The sequence below is a fragment of the Saccoglossus kowalevskii genome, chromosome 4, assembly GCF_978046115.1.
Source record: "Saccoglossus kowalevskii chromosome 4, keSacKowa6.1, whole genome shotgun sequence".
Classification (NCBI taxonomy): domain Eukaryota; kingdom Metazoa; phylum Hemichordata; class Enteropneusta; family Harrimaniidae; genus Saccoglossus; species Saccoglossus kowalevskii.
In genome coordinates this window covers 16,290,073-16,311,288 of record NC_140644.1, presented here as the reverse complement: position 1 = coordinate 16,311,288, position 21,216 = coordinate 16,290,073, and the positions used below count along the sequence as shown (strand labels likewise).

At 36.1% G+C, this 21,216-nt stretch overlaps 1 protein-coding gene across 1 annotated transcript in view; it reads right to left on the bottom strand.

Annotated features, from left to right (window-relative positions):
- LOC102806600 (prokineticin receptor 2-like) overlaps positions 1 to 13,383 on the bottom strand; it is a 36,817-nt gene extending 23,434 nt beyond the window's left edge. The window contains exon 1 of the mRNA XM_006819645.2: positions 12,947 to 13,383. Within this exon, the coding sequence (XP_006819708.1) occupies positions 12,947 to 13,383 (437 nt within the window). The remainder of the gene's footprint in view (positions 1 to 12,946) is intronic.
- Positions 13,384 to 21,216: the final 7,833 nt, after the last annotated feature.

Sequence of the window (21,216 nt, the reverse complement as noted above, 5' to 3'; positions counted from 1 at the left end):
AAGGCCAGCCATTTCATAATCATGTTCGATACTAATAGCTTTTAACATGAATTTACCCTAATTAGCCTAAGGGTAGGTCAATGACATATGTGCTTAACGGCTTGCATGAATTACATCTTCTATTATTTCGTTCTCCCGAAGTTTTATTTTCAGATTTACCTTTTTGTGTATGGTGTATAATACATAGTACGTACTTGGCGATTAACAAAATACAATGTTTTTGTCGACCGATGATATTAGGTATTTGGTAGTATTTTTGACGTGCACGTTACAACTGTCATTCATAAATTAAAAAAAACACCAACCTATTAATGTCGCCAATCGATAACGAAATCAAAGAAGTGAATAGGTATCAGGTACACATGATGACAACAGCTGCGGGGCATGCCGGGATCTGTGTAATTAGAAGTATATTCCTGCAAGATGACAAGCTGCAACTTGTTCATATGTTGGAAGAGTAATTCAAATTCTAATAAAAACAATCCAGTTTAAGAGATTGATATTTATATATATTTGGCGTTTTTCTTTGAAACTATTGTTGTGTCTCACAGATTCCAAAATTCTCTATAGGAAGTAGATAATTACTTACAATCTCGCAGACAGTTATTTTTAGTATAATATTTTGGGAGGTTCAAAGCTTGCTGGAAAACTATAACTTCTAAAAGTTTGGTGAAATGTGGGATAAATGTTGCGTACATATTGTGTTGCATGATTTTCTTACGTTTGTCAAACATCGTACGAGTTTTTACGAGATAGCAACGTGGCGAAGCCGATCGGTCATGTCCCATATACCAAATAATGTTGTGTATCAAAGGAGCACAGCATATGAAAACGATTAACTCTCAACATTTGGGTATGTGAGCGAATCGTAGGTTCGGTGAAAATACCAAGTGATTATTTCCTGCATGAATTTCCTGCAATATGATTAAAGTGTGGTAAGCGGAATTTAACAAGCCCGATTGCATCAAACTGTTGCCAACGCGTCTTGAATTGATTTATCATAGTTTAAAACTGTGGGTCAACTGTATTCGTAGAACGGTGATAATGTATCCATACAAGATGTTCCGCTACTTAGAAAGTCTATTACGCTCTAAAACTTCGTGCTCGTCTAAATAATGGTCTCCAAGTATGGAATTCTCGAGATTTATAACATGGGTGTATAACATGAACGTGATATACCGTGTCCACAATGTGCAGTGGTTATTATTTAGAACAATAATAGTTGGGCCAAACATGCACTATCGATACTACATACAGCGAGAAAAAGATATATCGTTATGGAAAGTAAGGTTCGGTGATTTACCTCGCTAATTTACTTGAAAGTTTAATAATGACTTCATCAAACACTTTTAAAGTAGAAAAATGTAGTACGGTTCTCTAATAGTCTATCGCATATGCATTAAGTCCATTATGACGCCATTAGTACTCCTACAAAGTAGCCAATACTATGAGATTACGATATCACGGGTTAGGCGAAACATTTAATACTAGTTTGATATTAGTACTACTACACTATTATCGTGAACAATTTTGGCAGTTACCTAAAACATTTTGAAGGTTAAGTAGTTTTCTTTACTTGCCTTTCATTTGTTGTCTGTATAGGCAATCTCGGGGATTACGATAATACGGGATAAGCGAAGCATTTGATATTAGTTCATCTTAAAACATTTGTTCTCAGTAATAAATGCTATGTCTTTGAAATCATGTTGGATAATTATTGACAGGATTTGTATACACATTTATCTCAGGTTCTGTTGCTCTGTGTATCTTATAAACACCATTGGAGTTACGGTATTTAAGGTAGCGAGAAGGGTTTTGTGACGTTTTTGATTAAAGTATTCTCTGCCCATTGTCTCATTTAGAACCGTAATTTAGCGTACTGTATATATTTCAAAAGCCTAAATATAGAGGGACAAGCTGGCACAAACGGGAGAGTCAATGTTTACGTAATTACCACGTGACCACAAACCTTGTAAAATAGACTAAGTCCGCGATTGCGAGAATACAATGCGGAATTTTCGGGTGAAATTTGCGCAAGGCATTGTCTGAGTGACTGTAATCAAGTCCTTTGAAATGCGTCTTCGATAGTCAAAAGACCTATTCTTCCGATTTCTACGCAGGTTTGTTTTTTGTTCCCTAATTATTCCATACTTGGCAGCTTTAACAGACTATTATTCTGTGACGAAGCATTTTCTTAAAAAACCCAGACATATTTCGCACCATCATTATCTTTTGAACGCTAACTGCGAGTTTGAATGTCCTAGTCCGAACGCACTTGATTTGGCGGGGTCCAGATAAGTCGTACTCAATCAAAGCTTCAACTCGCGAAAAACAGTTTTGGTTAATAAAACACTTTAGATTTGCTGCATTATTATAAATATGCACTAAAAATGGCCAAACACATTAACCACTGATATCATAGAACCCATAAAGAGTGTCAGATAATGAATAATTTCAAGCTCAAGCGTGAAAAATTGCTGGCATTTGAGTCCGTACTTCAGGAACGTTCGGGTTTCCATTGTTATGCAAACGAACAACGAGGGATAATCCTCTGACACACATTACTGTCCCACTGTACACGCTGAAAATTTACAAACAAGCTCATCCAAGTGTCTCTAATAAGAAATCTAATAAAACGGTTTTCATGGTGAAACAAAATGGTCGATGTTTGAAAAATAATTGCTGTGTCAGAGTGCGACACTGAGTGGCAGATTTTTCTTTGCCTCGTCTGTCAACGCTTTCTTTCTTTTCCTCGCCATTGCGTTAGAAAAAATGGTATTAGTAAAATAGAATATTGACTTGGAAAATAAAACTATTTAAAAGAAACTTGCGCAAAGTTACAGTACTTTCGCACAACCTCCCGTCCGCTTCCGCTTTCCAATCACTTTTTTGTCTCGCTTTTGCGACCGCTTGTTGAATTCGACCAGACAATTACTAAAAAAAAATTCTGAGGTTCACATTGCCTTATAATTGTTTTTTCTGTTTTTTATAGATGTTGAACAGCTGACATAAGTTCAAATACTTTTTTTTTAACTATCTATAATTATATACACGCAATCTGACCCTTTGACCTAGATTTGGCTTGGACTGAATATTTTATTTTAAACAATATTCTGACGTGAAATACAAAATGTATTTTAACACAAGTACGACATGGTTGTCTGGGTTTTCTTTCCTGATTATTGAGTCTTCGCAATGTGTTTTGTTTAAGTATTGTTGTTTTCCTCCGAGGCGAAGACAAGCTGAAAGACCATGAAGCTAAATTTTCAGCCTGAAGTGAAGGACTTCCGTGTAAATCCTGAGTTTCGAATTGTTCATCGACTGGCCACCAAATATTTATGGGTATAACTAAATTTGACACGTTTTTTTGAAGCCCAATAAATTATTCATACATGTTTGGTTCGATTTTTTCAGGGCATGTGACCGTTTTTAGTCGAAAATATTTGTTGTAGGAACACTTTTACGGTACGTATAGACCAAAGTCATTCACTGATCGTTACTTAATTTTGAAAATTGAATGTCAAGTTTTACTGTTGACCGACGTGGATTTGATATCGTTGTTTTTTAAATTAATCATTAACATTTCATTGTTTCTCTGCTCTGTCAAAATGAGTTACCTATGTTTTTTTCACGTAAGGCCACACTGATTTAATTTTATGGATGACATCCTCTGGAGACCCCAAAACTAATGCGAGAGGGCGAAAAAAAAAATCTGCCAAAAAAAAAATCCTGCTAAAACCACGGGACTACGGAGCTGGTATTACGAATTGAACCACAGAACAGAGTGTATAAAAAATAAACAAGAAGTCTTTATTTGTAGGAGGCACATGTTGATGTACATATCTCGTACTGTATTATTGTCACAGGTATAATCATTCCAGACAAGCTCTAGTACATGATGAAGTACCTTCAGTCAGAAACACTGCATTCAAGGTACAGCATGAACACCATTTCCAGTACAAGTCAAGGCGGAATGTAAATATCACTACTTTATGACAATAACTAACAAAACATTGCACTGTGTGTGCAAGCAAATTATCCGAATCAGAAAATGAAAAAAAAAATGAGAAGAAAATTTTCTTCACCTCGAACGCGGACTTCGGCCGAGGAGCTTCCTCTGCTTTTGTTGCAGTTTTGTCGACTTTAATGCGAACAAAGCAACCGAACTGACTTGTCGCCTGACCAACTTTAAGGCCACCATACACCTCCACTCCTCTCCAATTTCTCTCATCGTTGCAGACAGAAGAAACGCGGGACAGCCACTCCGGACTATATGTCCTTAAAGTTGTCTGGACGAAACACGCTTGCCGCTATCAATCTCTCGTATAGCTGTGTAAACGTCACATCTCCGTGACCGACGTCAATTGCGTACCAGTCTACAACAATCCCTCCGTTTTTCTTCTGAACTTTTATGCTCACGTATTTTGGTGGCGTGGTCGCCATGTTGGAATCATTTACGACAAAATTGGCACGTTTTGAGGTAGTTCAAAACGAGTTTTACAACAAGCCACGCTTTGGGACAATATGAGTCGGCATATTCCGGGCAGACAACCGATCTGTGGAGACTCATCGTCGTTTTTTTGAGAACAGGCGAAACTAATGCGCGCGCGGATGTCATCCATAAAATTAAGTCGGTCGGGCCTAACTGTCTCATTAAAATAAAATAAAATATTACATCTAGAACAAGCACCCAAAACACGTAACAAGAGGTCCCCGTTCAGTTGCTTTCACGATACTCATAGTGTCATACAATTATTATATTTGAAGTATCGTTCAGAATTTAATATTATTTAATACTAGTTGTATGTTCACACTTTACTATCAAAACCACCATTTCGACCACTCATGATCAGTGTTTGAGCGAGCGGTCGGTGTTTTCAATGAGCGAGCGAACGAAAAAAACGCGATTAAAATGCGGTTGGTTTCCGGTCGGACAAGACCGTGGTCGGAAGTTGAGCGATAAGCGGTCGATGTAAATAAAAGCGGAAGATTGGCGAAATTGGTACTGTATGACCATGTTTCTCCGACGAAGTCTCGACTGACAATAATGCTGACAATGGACGTTAGATAAACATGCACTGTTTGCGATAGGAAGCTTACACCCGTTATATCAGAAACGTCAACAACGGAGTATACAGATAAGATGTTATCATTTAAGCCGTTCCAAAGATAAACATATGCAAATATCCACGAAACGGCAGTTGTAGTCTTTCCTGTTAGCGTTTTAAAACACTAATTTGAGCAATGTTATTTCGCAGTTTCGATCTTTTGAAAACATGGGATGATGTATCAAGGTCTAAAGTAACCGTTTTATAAATTTTTGAAAAATCAAGAAAAAAGTGAAAATTTCCCTTCTCGCTACCTTAAATGGCATGATGACACTGAGAATATAAGTTACTCTGAAACAAAAACAATCAACATGATTGGTAAATTATTATAAGACAATTCTTAAGAAATTTTGTTATTTGATCCTCGGTAAACAAATGTGTATATTGTTGATGATAGGAAGTGTGGTATGGTTCGCTATTAGTCTATCGCACATGCATTAAATCTATTATGACGTCTTCCACTGTATAGGCAATCCCATTCACCATTGGGTTGTGGTATAATGATATACATATGTCACGATTCTAATTTGTTAATTCATAATTTAATAACACGAACCATCAGTGCAACCAATCGATAACGAAATCAAAGAAGTGAATAGATATCCTACGATGACCATGAACAGCTGTGGGGCATTCCTGGAAATGTGTAGTGAGAAGTATAATCCTTCAATATGACAAGTTGTAACTCGTTAATATGTTTGAAGAGTAGTTCAAATACTAGGAAAAACAGTTCAGTCCAGTCCAGTCCAAGGTATTACAATTCAATATAGTTGACTTTTTTCCTTGAAACAATTCACTAATGGGAGTAGATCTTACGATCTCGCAGAAGGTTATTTTTAGTATAGTATTTTGAGAGTTTCAAAGTTTGGTGGAAAACTGTACCTTCCTGAAATTGAATTTTATTTAAGTGGTAAATAAAGCTCGCGTACATATTGCTCACTTTTGCCACATATCGTACAAGTTGCTACGAGAAGACAAAGTGGCGGAGGTCGATCGATGATGCCCCATATAGCAAATAATGTTAGGTATAAAAGAAATATAGCATATGACACTCAACATTTGGGAGATATCACCAACTGTAATTGAGACGGTGTGGTACCACATTACGTATTATAACATATAAAACATTGCAGTAATGTTATCATTTATTAGCATATTGCACAAAATGCGATATAGTACTGTACTAATGTTTATTATATCAAAGCTACAATGCGATCATTGAGACATCGAGAAAAACAACTTTTACCATGCCACAAACAACTTTTACCACATGACGCACAATATGGAGTCAAATAATCATTCAGTTCTGTTAAAGGTAGTAAGTAATACGATTCAACGGTACACGGATGATGGACACTAGTGCGTCAGGCACAATAAGACTAGCAATAAACAGATTGGTCACCTTGCGTGGTGATTTCAGACGAAAGATCGTGCAGCAAAAAAGGCTTCCACAAACCACGAGTATGAGTACGAATATATGACAAGTCATCGGAGTTCAGTAAACTCCAAGCAGCATGATATGATACACTACTATTAAATAACATTTCTGTTGTAAATCCATTGCGTAGTTACAATCTGATTCTGATTTCAGACGTTTTTCTTTGTTCAGTATTATTATAGTGATTACATCAGAACTAATGTGTACTATGTGTACGTAGCTGACGATGCACTTTTTAAGCAACCAGTTCCCATCAACTGTTAAATGATATAGCCACACAGAAAAACTTCTGCCAAGCCAGCGCACACATAGCATTTATGGAGTATGTTACAGCATATACTATTGTACTCGAGAAAGCGCAGTTTTGGAATGGCAATAAGTGAATCTGTAAATCAAAGACCCCTTTTGCATTTGAGCGTCCTCGTGCCGAGACCGGATGAGGCAACACATGTTTAGCGTCAATTGTTATTTAGGCTGTTCGTTTTATTTCTTCTCGTACGTACGTTTAAAAGTATGGCCAGAAAAATCATGTATTACTTGGGAAAAGATCTATCTTGTCCGCAGCTGGTATGAGTAATTGTTTTGATTAAGAAACCGGAACAGAAATAAAAGACACGTTGTATACATTAATCTGATAAAAATAAATATAAAAACCTACAGGCTGTTTATATTTTCCGGTACTTATACACGTTATGTATTAAAATATGTGAGACAATTAACCTGTGCAATCAACACACTCAACCACACACATTGCTGCTTACTTTCGTGTCTTGCCCTGTACTAGTTCATATCTTTTAATTATGTGACATTCTCTCAAATATATTTAGTGATTTTATATTGATTATCAAAACAGAATTTGAAATAAAACAAGCCGGGAAGTGTATTGCTATTTAAAAAAATGTCATGTTACTAGGATTGCATTATTTCTTTCTTACGATAGATATTTTTTGTACCATGCTTATCACGTGATTAATGGCATCAGTCTTTTTAATGAAGTATCTACTAAGTATAGCAACACATTATTCGTTGAGTGCAAACGGTTTTTTATATTGCTATAATCCCTTCGTGCTAAGTGAGTGTGGTATTGGATATGGTTTTAATTTTGAACCATCTTTGCGTCAGTACGTGTACTCATAGTCTATAATATACCCTTTCTTCTAAATTACATGTACGCTTTGACATCAATAGTACAACGACGCAGCTATAATTGCTTTTAAGTGCAAACACGCCAGGCATTGCTATAGGGGAACTAAATTTGATCTGAAAAGGAATAAATTTTCAGGTGATAGGTTGTTCATTGACGGGTCCGCGAGAATTCCAAGAATACAATCCGATTACTATATGACGACAATAAAATCCCAAGAGTTAAATTGAAACACATGGAGACAGTTGCTGATAGACAAGAATGTCAATAAAAAAGCAACCTAGTCTTTCGTATTATAAAGGAAATAAGGAAACGTGGATGACACAAACACCTAAATGAAGGAATACATAACAACCAATCTCGACAGTGAAGAGAACCGAATCGAATTTTAAAAGATTTGCCCACTGATTAACTCCACGCTTCAACCGAAAGCAATAATTGTTTTCACGTTTTAAACAATATTAACAAGTGTTGTATGCAAGCTAGGAAATGAAAGGTATGGATATAACATCTTCCAGAATACGAACTAAACGTATATCGCAAACACGTGAAGAGAACAAGGTTGGGACTGGGGTTTAAGTCAGAATATAACTATGAATATTAATAGTTAGTTAAAAATATGTACACCTAAAAATATCACACTGAAAATATGGTTTTAGAAAATCAAGACAGAACATTGTGATTTTAATAATTGTGTACAGCATTTTAATTTTGTGTTTTTTGTCAGCAAGTGAGAATGTCGTATTGATTCCAGGATTTTAATAAATTCGTGTAACGAGAACAACGCGTTCACATTTTAGAAGGCACATTCCATCTCTAATTGTTAAACGTTCTTGTGATATAAAAACTAAAAGAGCGTCTGGTAACATTTTTTGATGCCAATTAGACGTGAATGCTACGTGAATTCTACGCACATAGTTTACATTGTTTCACGTCTTGCCGAACTACGCAATATAATAATAGAAACTTGTCAGCCAAAGGGTACAACGTGTTGTACTTGATATTATAAGAGACACGTAGATATAATAGATATACAAATGAGGAAAGCCAAAGCGATCGGTATGATAATGATTGCTTGGATATCAAAAACTTTTCAAAACAGCAATGAAATATAATTCTAATAAAGAACGTTGGTAATTTTTCCCAAGCAACTGCTAATGGGACACCTGAGAATGTCTACCTTAAAGATCGGTATGATTATATAAGTCTCTGTTTGTAATCTGGTTACAGGCATAGTAACAATTATCAAGAAATAGGAGAGCGTTAGAACGATAGAATTTAATAGTATATAATATGGAATATAGGCATCCTAATTACTGTCAACTATTTATCAAATTTTCAAGATGTAAACGCGACGTTGGTAATTTTCATTAAGTATGATTACTATCTTATACTAAAATATGTTTGGATATTTAGAGTAGTAACAAATTCCCACTACTGGCCCGGTTAGACTTAAAATACACCACGAATATTCACTTTTGAGATATAATTTTTGGTATGTGTTGGTTCTTGTATATTTCAGCTTCGTCGTCCTGTACTTCGTTTAGTAATTCAAACTTCCCAGATTGCTTAAAAACGGATAGTTTCGCAATTTTGAAACGGAAAATGTTTTGGCTTAATTATTTGCTGAGGGATGGCCACTTAGGTATGTGCTCTGTAACTTGCAGCACGTTAAGCTAAACGCGTTAGGTAATCAAACAGAAACGTTGGACTAAATTACAAAAAAGTACGTTCAAGGTTTTCAATTTTTCATAGCATAAAAACGAGTTGCTTCCTCGCTTATTGTTACACCCTCAAATCGAATGATTTCCATTCCCCTCAAAAGTCAACAATGGTTGAGCCCCCTATTTTACACTACCATTCAAAACATTCATTCTTGCTTCATATGTTTATTTGCCTTAATTACGTTTCGGTGGCTATGATATTGCATTACTTGCATTACATTGCGTTTTATCGCCCACATCAATAGTCTCTCACCCCTTGGTTATTACACAGGGACTGTGGTTATTACAGGTGTCACTGATTCACGTTCCAAATACTGGTTCCCAGGCGCCTATAATAAATAACTTAAGCTTTTTTGGCCTAGATGGAATTCCTGTTCATACGCATTGTCGAATGTTCACATGATTGTACGTAAAAACACACTCTTGAACTTGACAATCATATTCACTTTCAGATTAATAAGCAAATATATATAAATACCAGTTGCATAAACATGAAGATTGATGATTTAGTTGCTGGCCGGGATAGGTGCATTTAGTGTTCATTTATATGCAATGTAAAATTATATCGCTGCTATGGGCGCGACAGCTGACAGACTGAATTGTTTCTGCGGCTTTCATGGCACGAGCAACTGATTTTAACTGACTTTTTTCACTATTTTGACGTATTCAGGGCTGTATATAACAGTCAGACACTGACTAGTAAGTAAGTATTAGTAAACAGTCCCTGACATAGTCAATATCGGAGTTTGAGTCAGTTAGGCCCTGAAGATAGCTTCATCACACAGTATTGCATTAATTAACACAATCCCATAACAATCTTATACTTACAAATAATCTGATAATCATTGACAAATTAACAATCCCTATTATTAACGCCAGTTGTGAACTTGATTAGGACTCCTGCATGAAGTTACACAGGTAGAGAAAATGCATCATTCTAGCAAGGAAAAATATTGATATCTTTTTTCCAGGTTATATATATTATATAATATGTACACACTATATCTAATAGGGTGGGAATTACAAAGCCAGTTTATAAAATTGTGAACAAATATAACTCTGACCGCAAATATTCCCTCTAGAAGTGTTACTGACGAAATATTTTATATTGCAATTTATTTCAATTTTAATTAGTTGTATTGCAATGCATTAGTAATAATAATAATAATAAATATATATACTTTTGTTCATTGTTGAGACTGAGTTATACATTATTACAATTTATCTATATCGGAAAATTGTTATGGGGATTATTATCAATGTCATTAAGATCATTAATTACAGTCCATAAGCAGTATAAAAATACATGATGCAAAGCCCATTATAAATGATCAAATGTTTATTGGTCTTTGAAACCATTATCAGAGGCATTATCAGAGCATGTGTCTTATTTTGGAACTTCAGCGCAACTGCACAAATCATAAGGGCAAATTAATATCGTTTAAGGATGGTATTCCCAGAATAGCGCCAGTTGTTAAAGAAACATAAACCTTCTCAAAAACGATGAAAGGACCAGTTACTGCGACAAAGCCCTGCTTCCCGCAAAAACCACCCGATACGAAACCCACTCGCGAAGCTACTAGTATCGATATTGAATATTTTTTGTCGTACAACATTTTGTCATTCAATTATTTGTCTAAGAAAAAGAGTGTACTTTACTTTAATCAAATTTCAAAACACCATTCAATAGAGGAAAAAACTTATTGAGAAAAAATTAGTGTCACACACCTATTTGGGTGTCCATGTTATTAAGCTTTGGGAATAAAATACAAAAGCATTTTCATTGCAAAAGTGTGATCCGCATAGCCTTCTGTATGATGCGCATTTCTCCTCTCCTGAGGCATTTAGACATCATGATAACTTTTATGCTAGTGATATGAATTATTGAATGAGCGGCTCTAGAAACGAATTATTTATGAAACTGTAGCCTCCAATTAGATGGAAAAATGATCAATCAAAAAGGCCTTCTTTACCATACAGATATATCCTTTGGGGTATGTGTGGACTATCTTGCAATTTCTGTAATGTTACTTATCTAAGTACATCATACCATACTTCATTCAATTATATGGCAAAATATGCGTATAACACTACCCGACCCTCATGAATCCGGAATCGGTTAAAACGAGAAATGGTATCAGGAATTCATGGCGACATTTCATAGGCATTTCAATGTTTGTTTAGAGAGTGTTTTGTTACATGACTAACTACACTACTAAAACGATACATGAACAACACAGATACCTTACATTCAATCGATATTTGCTAATGCATTATTCACAGTTTAAGAGATAAAAAAAATATATTTTTGATTGAAAAAAATGCATGGTTCATATGTTAATGAGCCAGCACTACAGGGAAAACGGTCCAAAACATTGGTACAATTTATTTTACTCACAATTTCGCGAAATGTTCATTTAATGTTTCAACATCATTCAATTTGTGTTTTTTGAGAAAAAAAAACAGCGGTCTCCTAAAGCTGATGTTACAGTCACCTGGAATGTCGTCGTATGAGGTTTTACGAGAATATAAATGTACAATAATGTTTTGTAACAAAAGGGGGATTGGATAGAAAAACGATTAACACCCAACATTTAGGGTCGTGATGATACAATAGCTGCGAGCGAACAGAGAGGTCGCCGAAGAGATCAAGTAATTTATATCTGCATGACTTTTGCGCGATACCATGTCAAGAGGTTAAGTCGAACTATCATCAACAGTAATCGAGTAAGAGTGGTTTTACATTGTATAATACATTGTATAAATAACATTGCAGTCGTTTTAATATTTGAAAATATACCATCATCAATTTATATTACACACCATCATCAATTTATACAACGATGTTATCTATACGAATATGTGCGTGTTTCGTAAATTTTGAACGAGCACGTGTGGTAGATATATTGAACATGGCGTCGACAGTTATACCTGTATCACGACTGAGAAAAGCCTTCAGTCATTGCTGACAATTGATGCGTGATGATTGTGAAATGAGATTGAATTTTTCAAATGTGTGTACGTGGTACCATGGGTCGCTATATTGCTTGTACATACAACAATGCTGCTTTTACTGTGCCATCAGTAGTGCACAAGATAAGATATTGTTTGTTGTGGAAAATGTTACCGTTATTGCGGGGTCAAAATGCCATTTAATATGCAGATATATCGAATCATAACATATAACTGAACTGATAAAAGGATATAGAAATTATGACGACACCAACGCTTTACTGTCAACATCGAGCGAGCACTATGGTTACGTAGAAATATTGAACACGACGTCGACAGGAAAACATGTATCACGAATTGCAGAAAGCTTAGAGGACATCAAGCAGTCATTGCAAGCGATTGACAAAAACGATGCGCGATAAATGTGAAAGAGCAATGAAATGTACAAATATGTATATGCGACACAGATGATTTTATATTGCTGCACATACACCTTGTTCCTAACTAATGTTTATTATTTAAAGCTACTTTGCGTTCATGGTCAATTATCTAATACATAAATACATTACGCGCGTCTTACCTTTCCATCGCTATTACCAACAACGTGTTGACAGAGACATTGAGAGAAACAACTTTTACCGTGCCAACAATGGTGCACAATATAGATCCAAATATCCAGTTCTGTTCAAGGTAGTAGTACAGGGTCAACGGTGCACAGATGATGGCTACCAGTGCGTCGGACACAGCTAGGCTAGCAATAAACAGATTGGTCACCGTGCGTAGTCGTTTCAGGCGAAAGATCGTGAAGCAAAGAAGGCTGTTTCCAAAGCCACACACCAAAAATATGAGTACGAATATGACTGTAAGTACGATTTTAGCAGCGGTAGGAACTACCGGCAGATTGTTGTATTCTCCATAGTAGTAATTTCCGTACAAGTCATCAAAATCCGGCAAACGCCAATCAGCATGATTAAATGCACTACTGTTAAATAACGCGTATGCCTGCTGCACATCCATTGTTACAATCAGATTTCAGCCTTCAGTACGCCGCAACTGATGTGCACTACGGATACGTTTTACGGACTTTTACGGTACCAGTTCTCATCAACTGTTATATAACTACACTGCACTCATTCGCCAAGCCTGTGCACAAATATTATATATGAAGAAGTTTACAAAATATATTATGTTTAAACGGGCATGCGCACACTAAATCTACGATACAGCCCATTTCGGTATATTATTAAGAGCGCCATCGGGAGATGTAGACAGTTTGATATTTAGCGACAATGTTTTATCTAGACCGTCCGTATCATAGTACGCTGGAGATATTACATCTTGTTGGCAGCTGCTATGAGTAATTATGTTGAATAAAGAACAGAAATAAAAAAACACATTGTATATATTAATCGGAAAAAAAATCAATTACAGCTTCTTTAGATTAACTACCAATGCCTATAGACGTTATGTTTTATATTATGCATTCATATTCTTTTGATATCGGGAGGTCAGTTATTCTGTAATCAGACATTCATCCATTGCAGTCGCTTTCTCTTTCTGTGAACTAGTTCATACCTTTTAATTATATGAGGTTGTTTCAACCATATTTAGTAATTTCCTTAATTCTCCGATTACCTTAATACATTATACTATATGTAAATTGCTCAAAATGCACATTCATGTAATGACGATTACGTGACTGACGAAGTACGTACGCAATATAACAACACATTATTCGTTAGAAGTTGTTGTCTTTATATTATGTTATGGGTGAGGGTGTCATTAATATAAACCAGCATTGCGTCATTAAGTGTGCTTGTAATCTGTGACGTTGACAGGGGTCATCGTATTGAGAATGATGTACATATTTCATCACATTTGAACGTTTTGACACTCAGTACTGAAAATAACAATGCGACTATTATTCATATGTAATTTTCATCTGTGGAAAATGTAATAAATGCGTGGCATAGAAGTGCTCTGAAAGGAAATGGTAGCTAAAATATTAGATATCAAAATGGTCGGTCGATAATGCATACATCCTATACTTTTGTTAGTGGTTCGGTAACGTACAGTTATTCATTTATTACAACACACATTACCTGACGCGACTTCAATTTCGTTTACTATGTGCCATGATGCAATGCATAGAAAACTGAAAATCCACACTGTGTTTATGTAGACATTATATGAATATCTCACCCCTTGCTCAAAACAGGAAGTATTTCTTCGTAAATAATTGATGAAAATAGGTTTGATAAGGTTTGCATGCAGACTCTTTTTGTACAGACAAAATACGCATGTATTAATCTGTATTCTTCCTAAATACCTCTTATTATCCATTTAGAACATGTTTTGCATGCATGTACTAAGGATATAGTGAGTATTAGGCAGTATTCTTCGAGAATATTTTTTAAAATTTACCTGTATTCTTACCTATCCAGTGCATGGTTTACAATGGGATGGAGGAATGACACTTATTCATGAGGATTAAGGGTACTCATTTATTAAATTGATTGACAGTATGTGTCCTGTCATGCAATATCATGCAGCAACTGAGTGAGCATATTTGCTTATCATTTGAGGAGTTATGACCAGCATATTTATTATATTAATTGTTTTTTAGAGAGAGACATTTTATGCTGTATATATCATCTGCAAACCAAATCTTGCACACAAACGTATGCAATAGCAATCAACTCTGACAGTTTATCTTAACTGTAGGTAGACACACTTGAATTATATTTTGGTGCTGTTTGTGAATTTAGAGTTTCGAATTGCGTATGTTTACCTGAATAAACCGACTTCCTGTGAACACCGACTAGTTTCATTAGTCCCGTAAAACACACATAGACCTCTTTGTTAAAAACCCCTGGCCAGACCGACCCCTGTCTACTTCGAACATCGACCGACGTGATTGAACTCACGGTGGTCATTCACACTGAGCAGATCGACCGCCAATATTATGCTGTCGGTAACAAGTTGTTTAATCGTCTCACTTTAACCCGGAAGAGCGACCATGCTCAGTAACGTGAACGAACCAGACAGCGATGTATTGCCTGAGTACACATAAACAAAGGCAAGATTTCACAGCGTGGGTTGGTGGTGTTAACGAGTGATTATAAAACGAAGTTTATGCAGCAAGCTGTGTTGGTTCCAGTTGTAATCTGTCATAGTGACAGTATTTATTTTAATTATGTGTACAATTATCACCTAAAACAAAAGAATTTCCCTACAAATATGAAACCAGAACAAAGAAAAAAATTATTCTGCATATGGGAGCCGATCATAACGATCCAACTCTACGCTTTACGCTTTACCGCTTTACAGCATTGCGTTATTGCCATGACTCATCAACCACAGTAACGCCGGGGAACATAGCTCACCGTCGCTGACAATGTGGAACTCATCAAAGAAGCACAGTCGACAAAATTAACTCTACAGCAACTGGATCAAAAGTATGGCATTGGCAAAACGACTGCTACTGACATCATAAGAAAAAAAGCTGACTACCTGAGACAGTACGAAGTAAATGTTAATGGTTCCCTTCAACGCATCATAACAACGTCCAAATGTGAAGAAATGTACGGCATGATGTGGACAGCAGGCAAGGGAAAAAAATGTTCGGATATCCAGCCCTATGCAGCAAGATAAAGCACTGTCGTTTGTCGAAACTGATGGTGTACGTGATTTCAAAGCATCAAATGGTTGGTTGGAAAGCTGGAAAATGCCGTTACTCCATAAATTCATTCAAAATTGACGGAGAAAGTGCTAACGTTAAGCCTGATATCGTTCGTGATTTTAAATAACGTGTTGAAGAAATGTGCAATGGCTACAGTCCTGAGAATATCTGTAATGCTGACGAGACCGGTGTTTACTCCCGAGCTCTTCCCGACAAGACGCTTGCAATAAAGACCGACGAATGTAGGGGGTGGTAAAGTGTTCAAGGAGAAACTCAAGGCGCTGTTCACTTAAAGCCATTTTTGATAGGAAAAGCTGCAAAACCTAGATGTTTAAAGAACATTGATAACAAAACCCTGCCAGTTTATTGGAATTCGAACAAAAAAGCGTGGATGACCGGCGCACTGTTTACTTAATACCTACGAAATCTAAACAATCAGATGCGTCGCCAGCGAAGGAAATGTTTACTGTTTATAGACATCTCATGGTCCGGACATAAGACTTTCACACGCTAAAATGAAGTTCTTTCCCGCAAATACAACATCGGTGTTACAGCCATTGGATCAAGGAGTTATTCGTGCATTCAAGGCTAGATATCGAAAGAGACTGTTACGTTCAGTAATTGCTAAAATTGTCACAGCCGAGAGTGCTAGCCAAGTTGCAAAATCTGTCAATGTGTTAGGAGCTGTTTACTGGATTAACGCGGCATGGACTGAAACCAAAGAAGCAACGATCAGAAAGTGTTTTGCTAATGGTGAATTTAATGCTGATATCGCTGCAACTGACGACAATGAGGGTCAGAGAGACGAAGAAATTGCAATTTGATGCAGGGAATTGAACACATTAGCGGTTCTGGGGCCCTGTGTAGCGTGGAACAGTATGTCAACTTTGACGACAACATGTCCACCGAGGAAACGTACAGCGGCGATTGGGAACAGGAAATTGTACAAACTTCCTTGCCAACACAACTGAAGACAGCGAAGATTGTGACGATACAAATATCGATTGTGACAACATTGAGAACACAGACTCCAACGATGGCAGTAAAATGGCACACGAAGATGTAATAACCATGTTGACAAAATTACAGAACTTTGCACTGAGTAAGGATTCTCGTTATTTACCCGCCGTTCAGAACTTAAAATCAATCACCGAAGCCGAAATTGTACAAAAACGCTGTGCTAAAAAGCAATCAACATTGGACAAGTATTTCATGAGACAATAGACTGGCATTTTATTTCCAATATTATCAATTTCGTAAAACTTTGTTTTGGCTTCATCAAAATTCAACATAAATTATGCTAATTACACAAAGGCGTCGTCTGCTCTCAGCTTTGAAACAACAAAAATGACGTACCTCTTGTGCCGTTATGCATCGTACACTAGTGTTCTTCTTTATTTATAACACATTGTGTATTTGTTTATCCATGTAAATGAATTTTATTCATAATCAATGTGATTGTAAGACATGCATATAAAGTGAGTGTTGCTTGTACATGAAACTAGGGCCAAGGTCTAACTTGTGAACAGACTCCTATTATTTTTACATGTGATTTTTTGCGACCACACCTACCCTGATAATGGAGGTCGATTTGAACAGGTTTCACTGTATAACCTCTCCTTACATGGCAACATGTCTCGTACTACAATTAAACCCAGCAAAGAAGTAATTATAATTAAACACCTCATATACAACAGTTTAAATGTCTAATTGTACAATTAAATTCTTAATAAACTACACTGGAGAAGTCTCTTGGACACTCCTTGGACGACAATGGACAAATTGCACTCAAAATCCTTGTAGACGACAATGTACAGTCTCATACTACAATTGAACCCAACAGAGAAGACACTGTACAAATCACATACGACAATTTTACTTCTCTAGAAGACAATGTATATGTCGCATAGTACATTAAAACACCCCATACACACAATTTAAATGTTTCATACTACAATTAAACTCCAAATAGATTACAATTTATAACTAATACCATGGACGACGTTGTTCAAGTTTCATACCAAAATTAAACACGTCATAGATGATGCTGTAAATGTCTCGTACTCCAATATATCATCCCATAGACGACAATGTACATTTCGCGTACAACAAATCATAGAATACAGTGTACATGTCTCATGCTACTATGAAACTTGTGACAGCAGATTAAATTACACATGTACTGGCGAGTACTTCCTCTAAGTGTACCAGTTCGCAAATATACATAAAATCTGAAGCTTACATTTTTGGACGTCTTTGTGTATCCGCGACTTGAGACAAATTATATGACTATGCTTTAGAAGATATTAATTACGTAAATATTAATTAAAATAAGTCTACTGATTGAGATACGAGTAAAAACTATCAGAATCATATGCGTTGTGGTGTACATACGTTGTCAAGTACATCACATCAACCAGTACAATTACATATACCATCTTGGATAAACGTAATAATACATGACATGCAACATACGTTGCTGTGGAATACTACCCCCATTCTTTCTGTAATGTTAGAAACAGTCGCGAATTCTAGTTGTTCCTAATGCCTATAAAAATATATGCTAATACGCTTTTAACCAATGTTGCGGGAAACCAAATGGGAGTACCTGAGCAGATCCACTTCAACCTTTCGAGACCTTATCGTGCCTTCGAGGGTTGACCACAAATGGTTTATTCCAGGGGAAATGACAGCTGCAAGTGATAACCTCGGGCAGTTTATCCTGTCCCATAGTCAACACGAATACTAGATGTAACACACGTGACATGGGGCAATTCAAATGAATATATGAGTATTATTTTTGCTTACTTAAGGTATAGATGCAGGTTCGTGGGTACTTGGGAGTGAATTTTCTTTTCTTTTGCTTTTGATCATCCAAACAGTCTTGGGTATAGACTGTTAATATTTCGCAGCATTATGAATAGTGGAATATACTCAAAAGACGATTTTAAAAGACAGAAACAAGTACAAACATTCTCTCTTTTGAATGCTTAGCAAGATTTAGAAAGGCTGTAGCAAACTACTTACTGAATGAGTGGATATGCAAATTATTAATTACCGCTTGTGTTTTTCAGTTTACCATGGAAGTTCAAGTCTAAATAGCTCGCACAGTTCTAGTTTATTTTGAGTGAAAGTTTACTTTATCAGTTGTTTATTAACAAAAGAGCGTCCAGGCGTATGTATAGTATGTTTTGTTTTCATATTACAAAGTTGTCAAGCCTGGCCCCAGTTACATGTACAAGCAACACTCACTTCATATGCATGTCTTACAGTCACATTAATTATGAATAAAATTCATTTACATGGATAAAAAAATACACAAGATGTTATAAATAAAGAAGAACACTAGTGTACGATGCATAACGAAACAAGAGGTACGTCATTCCTCAGCTCCTGAGAGCGAGGTTATTTGTAGATATGCTGGCGATCGCCACTGTGTTTCCGGAAGTACTATGGGGGATTGCATGATGGGAGTAAAAAGTCTTTTGATCAGTAAAATAATTTTAGAAAGGTAAAAACTAGAGTGACTGTGAAATAAAGGTTGGTTTTAAATATTAAATATCGTGGAATCTGGATGAAATAATTAAAAGAAACTGAAGTGGCATGAAAGGGCAGTAAATGTAGCCAGAATGCAAGGTCAGAATCCGGGGTCAAAATACGTCACAATACATCCATCAAGGCTGTTGCAAAGTGTCAACAACTATGGATGAGGTAAAAGACTTCGTTTGCAGTCTGTTTGAATGGCTGGAGAAAAAAAATCATGCAAATTCTATGCTTCAGTAACAGTATTTGCTACTTTTTGTGCAATGGAAATTAATACAAGAAATGCTGCCAATAAACATGTCCTTCTAGAACACAAAACAACCTTGGGACGTTTATCTTGAGAAATTGAGAGGACGAAAATCCTTTGGGACAGTCGTTGTGAAACAATAGACATTTTTCGCCAGGGTATCAAGGTTATTTTGATTATTTGAAGATGGAAACTGCTGCTTTATGGAAGAGCAAAGTTCAATGTCATTGGCACAATAATGACGTTTTTAGAGAGATGACTCGCTAGAAGTATTCGCCGTGACTCCGGACTTTTCATTCGGGTTTATACTACACTTACTTGTTACTATCAAGAAAGTTTAATGTCTTGTGTGTATTTGCACAATGTGAATGAGGGGTTTATTGTCAAAATATATACAGGTGCTTGTATGGATATTGAAACTATACAACATTTCATGTTTTATGTGTTAAAAGAACATTGTTAAATCGTGGTATGATTCCCAACTGTCACCAAACTGTACGTGTTGACGAATCGTATGCACTTCTGGGACTTGTAATAATTTTCTGGAAACTGTACAGCAAATCACATATTTTCCTTATTAATTGTTCATAGTTTTTCTAAATTTTAGTTTTTATTGTTCATAATTATTTACAGTAATAACATATTTTTCCGATTGTGTGCATGACAGCTTTGCCCACACACAATTGGACAGAATATGTATGGATATGTGTGAGTATGTTTCATGGATTAATAGGCCACTCCTTTGCTTCAATTCCAACTACATCTCTGGAAATATCACTTGCATTGTATACAGCATCTAGGGTAGAAATAACATTAGATGTGTTAACACAAGTCGCATAGACAGTTCAAGAACACAAAACAAACTGATAACAACCGATATAGCACAAAGAAAACATAAACGTAAGCGACATAGAAAAATCAATATGAAAACACTGTAGTATATATGAAGTGATGTCAGGAGTTTCAAAAAGAGTGAACACAGCCTGCAGCTAATACATGAATTCATAATACCTGATTTCAAAAGTCATCGACTTGTGTTATGTGAGCTTAGTTAACTAGAATTCAGTATTGACGCCAGTTCATGTAGCGTGTACAAGAAAATCATTAACTGTGTTATGCGACACTGCGTGTATATGTATTTAAAGAGCGGTGGTCGTTTCGGTTAGTTGTTTTTTATATGGGTTCCTTGAGCCGTATAAAACGCCTGCAAAACTCATTGTTAGTAGACAAGAAGTTCAAATCTGCGACGCACGACAAACACCGCCTTTCAGTTTACCCATGGACGCATCATGAACACGATAAAAGCTTTTTGATTTTGTTTCTCTAATTAATTACATTCACAAATAAATATCACAGTATTCAATAAATATTAATGCCT